The following is a 12,311-nucleotide window of genomic DNA, read 5'->3' on the forward strand; positions in this document are numbered from 1 at the left end:
CACTTATATATTTTGCATAAAGAACCATTTTTTATCTTATTGTGTTACAATTCAACAAAATGAGTCTCCTAAATCTGTTAACTGCATCTATGGCATTAAGTGGAAATACCAGGTAAAAATGAGGACAATTAGTAGTGGATACACAGTTGTCTACAAAAGCACTTTATAACAAGTTGCATGTTAGATATGTAGGTATTCCTCATGTACTACGGCAGTGCTGTGCAACAGGAAGAGAAGGCTTTGCCAGCTTGTGTAGATCTGCACTGCATCGTACATGGAATTTAAGTTGTGTCACTTGTAAATTAGAAAAGAGTTAGAACATGGTGCAGTGGCCAAGTAATTTAATTTATTAACCTAATTTAGAAGACTCAAGAAACCTCATTAGCGTGTAAGCAGCACAAGCAAAAATGCATGTACAAAATTCAAACAAATATCCCCATATGTTACCTTAAATGGCAGGTAATAAATATCTCTGGCTTGAAATCTGGAGCGCAGTGGGGGATCAAGAGGATTGCCAGAATACTTTGGAACTGGCAGCCCCAAGGCAATTACTCGAAAATCTTCACTAACACGGACAATTTTCCATTCATCCAGCTCATCTTTACTGTGTTCCTGAGAAGAAGAGTAGCAGAACGTGAACATTGCAGTTTTTCTGGGAAGTGGTGGGTGGATTAACTTTCAAGACAAAAGGTGCTTTAAGCTCGTGTGGTTAGAGAACAAAATTGCAAAATTTCCTCTCTCTAGTAGGAAAGATCACTTGCCATCAAAATGGACCTGTGCTTATAGTTGAAAGAAGTCTGATATGCATGAAATCACGCACAAACATTCACCATTAAACAATTAAAAAATATTTATTCATAATAACAACAATATTAATAGGAACCGGTTGCTTAAAACACAATATTAGGGCCGAATTCAATTAGCCGTGAAAAGCAGAATGAATTCGCTTCATTCGCTTGTTTTGACGCAATGTTTTCTCCTTGCGCGTCCCCGCTTTTCGCCCTATTCGATTGTTAAACAGGTGAAAATACGCAGATAGGCAAATGTTTTACAAAGCGAAACAAGCTTCAGTGGCCCTGGGAATCAATGTAGAATAGTAGTAGTAGCCCTAATAAAAGTATTTAGTGAACTTATTTTATTGCAATGGGCTGTTACTGTATATGCATATTTGCATATGTGTGGAAAAATAATAGAAAGCAATGTTTTTTTCCGAAAAATAAGTACAGTAGTTAAGTTTGGGGCACATGAAAATGGGTACTAGTATATTGTGATGTCTCTAAAATGTAGAATTAAAAAATTTTTAAAATACACCTGCTGCAGCCTCATGCAATCCCAAAAACACCTGTCTCATCCGTATAGCTCACCAAAAAACCAGGCCCCCCACTTTTTACCAATTTTCCACCACTTTTTACATTTTCGGCCAAAAAATTACATGTAATTTTTGGGGTGTTTTAAAAAATGTTTAAAAGTTTTTTTTTTGACTGATTAGTCATTAGGGGAGGGAGTCCAAAAGGTTCTGGATCAAATCCCCACATTTGCACCCCAAAATAGTAATTTTGCACTTCCAATTCGCCTGCCTATATGTGGAGAAGCTTTTTCGCCTATTTTTCCATGTAAAGTTTTTGCGTCCTGGAATTGAATACGGAGAAAAGTAGGAAACAGGCGAAAAACTAAAATCGGCGAAAACTTTTCTCCAAACGGAACTTTTCACGGCTAATTGAATTCGGCCCTTAGTTTTAAACATATCCTCATCAGAGGCTTTATGCAATAAAATAAAAGACACAGTGATACTTAATTTGATAAAAATATCTCATAGGAGGTGGATTATACCTAAATCAGATTGTTTTTCAGCACAAAGATGTCCCAATGGAGGCTTTATATGTCCAAAGCAATTAAAAGCATGTATGTATTACTTTGTTCATACCTATGTCAGAGTCCTTGTATAATCCTAAATAAACATACACACATGAACCATCAGTCACACCACGCTAAAGACAATCAAAAACAAAAAGCTGAGGCAAAGACTCACTTTACTGTGACAAAGTGGTACAATACTTGCATGATTTATTAGCAATTGTTTTTGTTGTACTTAGTAATATGAGGTCTATAGAACTTACATTGCTTTTAGTATAAGAAAGATGTCAGAGTAATTGCTCTTGTATAGGTTTTTGTTTATTAGGAAGAGGAAAATGTTTCAAATACTAGAACCTATATCATTTTATTTTACTACAGTTGAACATTTTCTCTGGAACAACAGAGAGGGACACAGTTGCCACAATTTATTTATGACGTTATATGAGAAAAAAATCAATGTATGCACACTTGTTCCAAAACAGTTACAGCCTGTAACCATAGAAACCAGCAATATCTATTAGATTATGTCTGCAACAAGAACAATTATTGCAGTCATTATTTATTTATTTTTTTATAATAAATAATATGAAATGTTATCCAGACATTTTTTTTTATAATTATCAACATTCATCTAATAAAAAAAAAAAACAAATACAGAGACAGTATCCCTGAAGGCTGAGCTATGACAGACTGAAAAACAGAGATGTTTACAGGATTATTAAACACACATTACTGGCTTCAAATGTTCTATAGATTATTGCAATAAAATAAATAAAAAAATGGAAATATAAATGGTGTAAGCATAATAATGAACAGTAAAGGATGTTCACAAAATCATAAGTTTTACTATGCACTCTAAGAGGCATTTGGGTAGATAACAAACAGTGCCAATCGTGGATAAAAAAAAATCATACAGGTCATTATTCCATTTAATTGCTGTATGGAAGTGACTGTTTATGTAAAATGACATTTCTATTGTTTAAACTTTCCAAAGTTATCCCCATGTGACATTGTGTGAACATTTGTTATGCCCTGCCGTCCTAAATAAATAGCATTAAGCTTGTGTTTTGGGTACTTCACTGAGTCAATTGAAGATTTACCCAGTTTTTTTAAAGCATATCTAGTTCAAAGATAAACTTGTTTGAGTATACTGTATAATTTTTGCCTGAATAAAGATATCCACACCATGCATACTAGTCTATTCTCATACAGCCGTTTGTGAATTGGTCTCCTTTGTTTATCTTCTCATTTAGTATAGCGTATATACAAAAACAACTGATACCTCATGATTATTATAAACCATAGCATAATTGTAAAATAAATTAAGTAAACAAAATAAACAGATTATAAACAGATTATTATTTTTTCCCCCAATATTGCTTAACAAAACTAGAGGAGAAAGATGTAATGGTCAAAACAGTGCACTACTAATCTTCTCATATTACAAACTAAGCTAATTTTCCTTTCACATTATCAATGATAACTGAATTAATTTTAAAATGTGATCTCAAATGGATGACTTAAAATAAGACAAACAGTTTGAACAAGGTGATAAGCCATTCTTAATGTGTGTTAGAAAAGTAATTAATCCTGTATAATAAAATTACACCTAAGTTCCACATGGCAATTGCTACATTAAATTATCCCTAGTTTTGTACAGATACTGTAGTTCTTCTTGCACTTTCTTGTTTATCAGATGAACAATTCTTCTTAGCTTTCAAGATAGTTTTAATGAAAAAGTATCTACTGCACAATCACAGATCATCAGCACAAAGTGCACAAAGTAATACTGCACGCTCCGTAAGTTAACACAAAGATACCACCAGTTTGCATTCAAAAAGATGGCATTAAGCCAGAGGTTCCCAAATACGGTCCTCAAGGCTCCCCAAGAGTCCAGGTTTTACAGATATCCATGGCTTAGCACAGGTGACTTAATTAGTACCTCAGTCAATTTAATTTAACGACCTGTGCTCAACCATGGATATTTCTAAAACCTGAACTGTTGGGGAGCCTTGAGGACCATGTTTGGGAACCTCTGCATTAAACGTATTGTGATTATCTCTAGTTTCATGCTGTAAAATTACAATTCTGAAAACCAAATGAAAAGGATTTATGGTGAGTCCAGGTGAAAAAAGATGCATTCAATGTATATTGTGCCGCATAATAGTCTGCCTTGCTGCACATAGCCCTTACAGCTACAGTACCCTTACTTTGCAAGGTATTCACATCCAGGGGTGTATCTAGGGGTCCGAGCACCCCTGGACAAGTAATGGGCTGGTGCCCCCCATATTTTCTAAACAATTACTCTCTGTACTTATAACGTTAAGAACAAAAACTAAAAATAAATATTCATTTAATATAAAAAAAATATGATGGATATAATAAGCCCCCTTCCTGTCTCTCCAGCCATCACCCCCTTCTATATCACCAGTCTGTCTACTCAGCCAACACCTTCTTCTGTCTCACCAGCCAGTCCTTTTGTCTCCAGTCAGCACCCCCTTCTCTCTCTTCAGCCAGCCCCCCTTATGTTTCACCAGCCAGCCCCCCTTCTGTCACCAACCAGCCCCCCTTCTCTCCCACCAGCAAGATCCCCTTCTTATCAGACAGCCACCGTTCTCTATCACCTGCCAGCCATCCCTTGTCTCTCACCAGCCAGCCCATCCTCGTCTCTCACCAGCCAGCCCGCCCTCGTCTCTCACCAGCCAGACCGTCCTCGTCTCTCACCAGCCAGACCGTCCTCGTCTCTCACCAGCCAGACCGTCCTCGTCTCTCACCAGCCAGACCGTCCTCGTCTCTCACCAGCCAGACCGTCCTCGTCTCTCACCAGCCAGACCGTCCTCGTCTCTCACCAGCCAGACCGTCCTCGTCTCTCACCAGCCAGACCGTCCTCGTCTCTCACCAGCCAGACCGTCCTCGTCTCTCACCAGCCAGACCGTCCTCGTCTCTCACCAGCCAGACCGTCCTCGTCTCTCACCAGCCAGCCTCCCCTTCTCTCTCACCAGCCAGCCTCCCCTTCTCTCTCATCAGCCATCCTCCCCTTCTCTCACCAGCCAGCTTCCCCTTGCCTCTCACCAGCCACCACCCTTCTGACTTAGTTGTGTATAGATCCCTTTCAGTCTCCCTAGCCGGCCACCATATTTTTCATCAGCCAGCCCCCCCCCCTCTTCTGTCTCTCCAGTCCAGCCACTGCCCCCCCCACATGCATCTCCTGCAGCCACAGACACTTACCATGTCTGGGCATATAGATGTCACCCTGCGCCTGTGGCTGTGCTTCATAACTCTGACTGTCCGGCTCCTCAGTGTCTGCGGCACGCGTGACATCACCTTGTCTCAAAATAAAGGAACTTTATTCATTGTACTAGGCAGCCGCCAGCGGCTGCCAGGCCCCTAGACAGAGAATAATCAAGGGTGGGGTGGGCCGGGACTCCAGTCCCAGCAGTCCCGTTCTGATTCTACCTCCCTGGCCATGGGTGACACCGCGGGATTGCGCCCGCCCCTGGCGAGTGCCATCCTGGCCAAGGGGTAGATAGGCCCCTGTTCACATCACACCAACTCCATCTCCAAGGTGGTGGAAAACAACCTCCCAGGTTAGAGAGGCTTAACCTAAGACCTTGTTTGTCTTATATCCAAAGTGCAAATTACATTTACAGTAACAAACAGCAGGGGCAGACAAACTACAATATTCCTCCAGAACTCTGGGTTCTCCTCCTTGAACCTTATCCCTTGCCTCACAATAGCAGATCAAGCCATCACAATTTGTTGGGTCCCATTTGAGCTGGTAAAGTGAAGTGAAAGGTAAATTTCAATCAGGTAACAATGAAGAGTGTTCCCTGAGCAGCACCTGGATGGATAACCGTGGCTACTATAGAGTCTGCAGCTGCTGTAAATGCACACTCCATAAAAGCAACCATTTGATTTTACCTGGAGGCTACATTCTTTTAGTCATTGAAAGGTTCAGGTATTAGCTGTACCTCTCTTATAAGGAATACCTTCATAGAGGAAATTAGAACATTTTTCATTAGCCAGCAGGACATCTGTACCTATACTGGATGCTGCAGTCATGTTGTGAGCTTCCAATGTCTTCCAGATATCTGTGCGGAATAGACTTTGCTGATTGAGTAAATGGTGATATCATCATGGTTAGTGATTGCTATGTCTTACCTTGATGTGGTGGTGTTAGGATCTGCGGTTAGCAGATCATCTTATACCCCTTTTACACCGGAGCTAAAACCCGGGTTTTTGAAGGGTTAACCCTGGCAGCTCCCTGGTGTAAAAGGGCAGAGGGTTGGATCGCCGGGTCGAGTGACCCGGCAATCCAACCCAGGTAACTAGCAGGGTTTAACACGGGCGTAGCCCGTAAAACCCTGCTATGGGAACAGCGCACTCCGGGTCACGAAGACCTGGAGTGCGCTGCTAGCCGGCCGATTGGTCCGGCTTCAGTGGCGCTTGGAGATTACGTCATCTCCAAGCGTCCACTTTCACTCCGCAAAAGCCGGGTCTATGCAGATCCGACTGCGGTGTGAGCGGCGCTGACTCGGGAATATCCCGAGTCAGCGCCGGCAAAATTCCGGGTCCGATCCAGTTAGGAACTTTGTTCCAACTCCGGGTCAGACCCGGAATTTAGGTGGAAAAGGGGTATTAGTTGCAGTTTCCAGTCTAAGCTGCTACTAGAACTTTGCATTTAATCCTGTATGTCTGTGTGCTGATCACATGTGTTCAGTAATTAACTGTCTGCCTGTGTGCAGTATCAGCTGCACACTAGTTAATTGTCTTGTTAGTCTGCATAGGCCAGCTGCACACTGGTCTGTCATTAGGGAGGCTTACAGGGCTTCTTCTGATTGGACCCTGCATCTGTTAAATTACAGCCAGCCCTTCACTCCATGCCGTTGATAAGAGTATTTGTGTTTACGGCTCTGGCTTAGTCTCCTGTCACCCAGTCGAGCTCCAGTTCTCCTGTCTTTTGTATTGCGTTATTCTGCCATTTGTGTCATCCAGGCAGCACAGTTTGCTTATCATCTACCTGCCATTAGTGTCATCTTGGCGGCATGGTTTGCATACCTGTCCTCTGCCGTTCGTGTCATCCAGGCGGCAAGGACAGTACTCTGTGTCCAGAGTACGCATCCCAGCATGCGCTGCTTGTGTCAACCCGGCGGACCAGGCTACACAACAGCATCAGTTGCTTGTGTCAACAAGACGGCACAGGCCACACTCCAGCATGTTCAATACGCCATCCGGCGTACCAACGCCAGTGACTTTATTATTGCACAGATCTTCATCTGCCACATCGTGCAAAGCTTATTCCGCCCTCAAGGCTGCTACCCAACCCACAGGCTGCTACATGGCCCAAAGGCAGCAACCTGCCAAGTTACTCCAGCCCTCAAGGCTGCTATACAGCCCAGAGGCTGCTACCCAGCCCACAGGCTGCTACATGGCTCAAAGGCCGCAACCTGAAAAGTTACTCCAGCCCTCAAGGCTGCTACACTGCCCAGAGGCTGCTACACAGCCTAAAGGTCGCAACCTGCCAAGTTACTCCAGACCTCAAGGCTGCTGCACGGCCCAAAGGCCGCTTCATCACCTAAGGCCTTCAGGCCCACCTAGCCAAGTTGTCTGCCAGCTCTCAAAGCTGTACGGCTGCAGCTAGCCAATAATTGCAACCCTGAAGGCTGTTGCAGGACTAATACTCAGATGGTAAGTGTATACAAAGCTTTCTAATTCAATGTGGGAAATGTGGAGACTTGAGGCAGCTTTTTTCTTTGTTAGAAAGAGTCAATGTAAGGTCACCAGGCATTTACCTGCAGCAGTTTATCATAGCGGTCTGCAGACATAAGGAACCGGCCATCCTCCAGCTGCATCTCCCTGTTCTCCAACAAATTGTTCAAAACTGGCAAGACATTCCTCTCTGCCTTTTCCAATCCCTCTAGCACCAAAATCCTTCCTTCTGTGGCAGCACGGACAGCACACTATACAGAAACAAAGATATTAGGAAAATGTTAGAGGCAGCTAATCATATATCCATATAACGAATTTTTATTAACTTGGGAAATTTCAAATCAACAATGTAACATAAGTGTATAGTTTAACAATAAATTCAACCAGTTGAGATACCCCTAACGAGTGCAGCACAACCAGGGGATTATTATTTATTAATTCATTCACATCAGTCCAATTTTATTTCCATATCCCATCAAATAAATACAAACACACTAGGGATAATTAATACATACATTCTTTTGGATGCTGTTAGCAAACCAGAGCACCTGAAAGACACTCATGCAATCACAAACTGAAGCACCCGATAAACTCCTGTACCACCAGATACAAACTGTGCCAAGTTTTAATCATTATAAGACAGCTAAACAACTCTATTTTATCACTGATTTATACTTGATGATAGGAATGTTCAGATTTTTTCAAAAAAAGATTCCCATAAATGTTATGAATACATATCCACAAACCATCTAAATACATTCTAAGGCAATTTGGGGGACAAGAAAAAACCTGTAACGACTGCTACTGTAAAGAAGCCAATAGTTCGCCTTTATTATGTTGGTTATTGTAGGGTCTATTACATTTAGTCCCAAGTGGTTAATTTTGTACCTTAAATTGCATTATTTGCTACATGCACTGTTTAAACACTAAAATAATAATAATAGAACCAGCTAGGTGGGGGGCAAATCTAATTAGTTGGTTTGGCTGCACTGAAAACTTACAATAACAAGATTCTGGGTTACTCACCATAGAATAAATTCCTCTGAGTCCATCTGGGAATCACTGACGCTGGGATATGAGGGAGGGGCCGAGGAGTAGGCACTAAAAATAAATTACTGACTGAAACTCCCCCTCCCTTATAAATCCTCCCCTTTCTCTAGCTCTCCAGTTATCTGACTAGCAAAGCCAAAGGAGAAGAATAAGAGATGAACATAAGAATCCATCACACACATCAGGGAGGGAACTCAGTGATTCCCAGATGGACAGAGGAATTGATTCTACGGTGAGTAACCCAGAATCTTGTTTCCGCTTTCGTCCAATCTGGGAAGCACTGATGCTGGGACTTCCCCAAGCAAGCCTTAAGAGGGAGGGGGATTACGCACATGCAATGCTGTACACAAAACCTTGCGAGCAAAACTAGCATCTTTAGCCACAAATGTGTGGAACCGATAAAATTTGGTAAATGTGTGCACTGAGAACCAGGTGGCCGTCCTGCACAACTGCTCAATCGAGGCACCCTGCCGAGCTGACCAAGAAGCACTCACAGCCAGAGTTGAAAGTGCATGAATGGGATCAGGTACTGACTCACCCAAGGCTATATAGGCCTGCTTGATAGTAGAAGTAATCCAATGAGCAATAGACTTCTTAGAAGCTGGTCAGCTTCTTTTATGGACGTCATAAAGTACTAAAAGGCTGTCTGTCTTTCGCAAGGCAGATGTACTATCCACGAATATTCTGGGTGCTCGTACCACATCCAGAAACCGGGCAGAACTCTCTGGATCAGGTGGATGCAATACTGGAACCACAATCTCCTGATTTAGGTGAAATCTTGAAATCGCCTTAGGAACAAAGGATGGACGAGTGAGGAGAACTGCTCGGCCCTTATGAAAAATCAAAAGGGGAAAGCTAGCTGACAAAGCCGCCAACTCCGAAACTCTGCGAGCTGCGGCGATTGCAAAAAGAAAAGCTACTTTCCAAGTTAACCACCTTAATTCCACCTTCTCAAGTGGCTCAAAAGGAGCCCGCTGAAGAGCAGCCAAAACTATATTAAGGTCCCAAGGCGGGGCTGGTGAAACATAAGGTGGCTGGACATGTAATACTGCTTGCAAGAAAGTTCTGATGTCTGATATGGACGCCAGACGTCTCTGAAAAAATATAGACAAGGCCGACACCTGACCCCTCAAGGAAGATAGGCAAAGGCCTTTGGACAATCCATCTTGTAAAAAAGAAAGTAAACACGGCAAGCAAAACTGGGAAGCAGAAATCTTCCCAGTTTCACACCATCAGGTGCAAGCTTTCCACACCCTATAATAAATCATAGAAGTGGATGACTTATGAGTCTGTAACATAGTCTGGATAACGGATAAAGAAAACCCCTTGGACCTCAAAAGACCGGTCTCAAGTGCCACACCGTTAAAGCCAATTGAGGTAAATTGGGATGGAGGAATGGACCTTATGACTGTAGATCTTCTCTTAGTGGAAGTCTCCACAGTTGGTTGGCCATCATATACAGAAGATATGAGTACCACGATCTCTGTGGCCAGTCTGGCACTATTAGAAGGACATAAGCTTTTTCTCGCTTGATCCTCTTGATTACATGCGGGAGCACTGGAATTGGTAGAAGGACCACTTGGCTGTTAGGGCATCCTTCAGAGTTGCTTGTGGGTCTCTGGACCGTGTCCCGTAACTCAGAAGCTCCCTGTTCAACCTGGAAGCCATGAGATCTATCTCTGGCAGACCCCATTCCTCCACAATCATGTTGAATATGTCCTGATGCAGGGACCATTCTCCTGGGTGAACTTTGTGCCAACTGAGAAAGTCGGTTTCCCAGTTGTTCACCCCTGGGATAAAAATGCCTGATATGGCTGGAACAAATCTCTCTGCCCACATTATAATCTAGGTGGTCTCTGCCATAGTCAAAGGACTCCTGGTTCCTCCCTGTCTGTTGATATATGCCACCGCCGTGGCATTGTCCAACTGTATCTGTAAGGGTCTGTCTCTGAGAAGATCATGTGCCTGAATCAGAACACGAAAGACTGCTCGCAGCTCTAGAACATTGATTGACAACATCTTCTCTTCTAGAGACCAAACCCCCGGGAACTGGGACCCTAGAACTACTGCAACCCATCCCTGGAGACTGGCGTCTGTAGTTAATAGCGTCAATTCCCAGGGAGAGAATTGGCAACCTTTGGACAGGTTGCGAATGCAGATCCACCATCCCAGGGATTGACGCACCTGAACAAACAGGGGAAAATAATGTAGATCTAGACAGGGGTCCAACCTCCTCCAGTGCTGAAGAATGAAATGCTAAAGGGGTCTGCAATGGAAGCGTGCAAACAGAACAGCTTCAAATGCGGCCCCCATCAACCCCAATAGCTGCATGCAGCGTAGCACGGACACCATGTGTAGAGACAAAAGAATGTGCACCAGGGATCGCAACTCCCTGATCTTGTGCTCAGGCAAAAAAACCTGCTGAGACAGAGTGTCGAACAGAAGGCCCAAAAAGATAGATTGAGAACCCAACCGTGAAGTTCCAGAGTTGTCATGACAACCTGCAAGTGATCCTTCAAGAGTTCCTCTGAAGATGCCTTGATTAGCAAGTCATCTAAATAGGGAATTATCGTAATTCCCTGGCGATGCAGAAAAGCTACCATAGGTGCCATAATTTTTGTAAACACCCTTGGTGTGGAGGAAAGCCCGAAGGGCAGAGCCCAAAATTGAAAGTGCCAGGGGCCTACTGCAAACCGCAGCTGTTCGTGGTCTCGTTCCCAAAAAGGTACATGGGGATACGCGTCCTTTATATCTAAGGATGTGAGAAATTCTCCTACTTCCATAGAGGCAATTACTGAACGTAATGACTCCATTCTGAACCTTCTCAACCTTACGTGCAGGTTGAGACATTTTATATTCAATATGGGGCGAAAAGAACCATCTGGCTTTTTTACCAGAAACAGATTTGAATAAAAACCTAGCCCCTGATGATCTATCGGAACAGGGACCACTAACCCTTAATCTAAAAGGCAGAGAATTGCCCCCCTTAATGCCGCTATTCTGAGCTGATTCCGAGGAAGAGGTGTTACAAAAAACGATGTGGACGGGGTCCCTCCAGATCCAACATATAACCTATGGAGAGGACTCCTCTGACCCAAAGGTCTGTGGTTGACCAAAACCAGGCCTCCCTGAAAGAGAGAAGACGGCCACCTATACCAATGGGCTGAAAATCCTCTTGACCTGAGTCATTGGAAAGATCTGTCACCCCTATGGGTGCCCGGACGACGGGACGGCATGGCCATACGCCCTCTGAACTGACCTGCTCTCTGACCTCCTGTCGTACCTCTGGTGGGCAGAGGCCGGAACCTACCAGAATACCGAAAGGGCTGAAGCCTAGAAAACCTAGAAATGGAAGTAAGAACTGGAAGAAACTGGCTTTTTCCGCCAGTCACCTGAGTGATAATTCGTTCCAGCTCTGGACCAAACAGAAATTGACCTGTAAAGGGAACTCCCTCCAAAATTTTCTTGGAATCGCTAGCCGCTTGCCAAAAACCTAACCACAACATTCTTCTGGCCGAAACAGATAAGGTTGATGTACCTGCCAGAAGAGAAATAGTGTCTAAAGACGCATGACTCACATAAATAGAAGTCTGTTTATGATTGTCCACCAGGGCAAGGATATCTGAAGAATCTGCACCTGACTGAATAGCTTCTGCTAATTGGTCTGACCAGGCATCTATGGCCTTGGTAGCCCAGGC

At 43.4% G+C, this 12,311-nt stretch overlaps 1 protein-coding gene across 1 annotated transcript in view; it reads right to left on the reverse strand.

Annotated features, from left to right (window-relative positions):
* VWA8 (von Willebrand factor A domain containing 8) overlaps positions 1 to 12,311 on the reverse strand; it is a 428,582-nt gene that overhangs the window by 356,954 nt on the left and 59,317 nt on the right. The window contains exons 6-7 of the mRNA XM_088482592.1: positions 7,647 to 7,814; positions 448 to 612 (exon numbers count right to left, since the gene is read on the reverse strand). Coding sequence (XP_088338718.1) covers positions 448 to 612; positions 7,647 to 7,814 — 333 coding nt within the window. The remainder of the gene's footprint in view (positions 1 to 447; positions 613 to 7,646; positions 7,815 to 12,311) is intronic.

The sequence above is a fragment of the Taudactylus pleione genome, unplaced genomic scaffold, assembly GCF_031769625.1.
Source record: "Taudactylus pleione unplaced genomic scaffold, aTauple2 ptg000005l, whole genome shotgun sequence".
Lineage (NCBI taxonomy): Eukaryota > Metazoa > Chordata > Amphibia > Anura > Myobatrachidae > Taudactylus > Taudactylus pleione.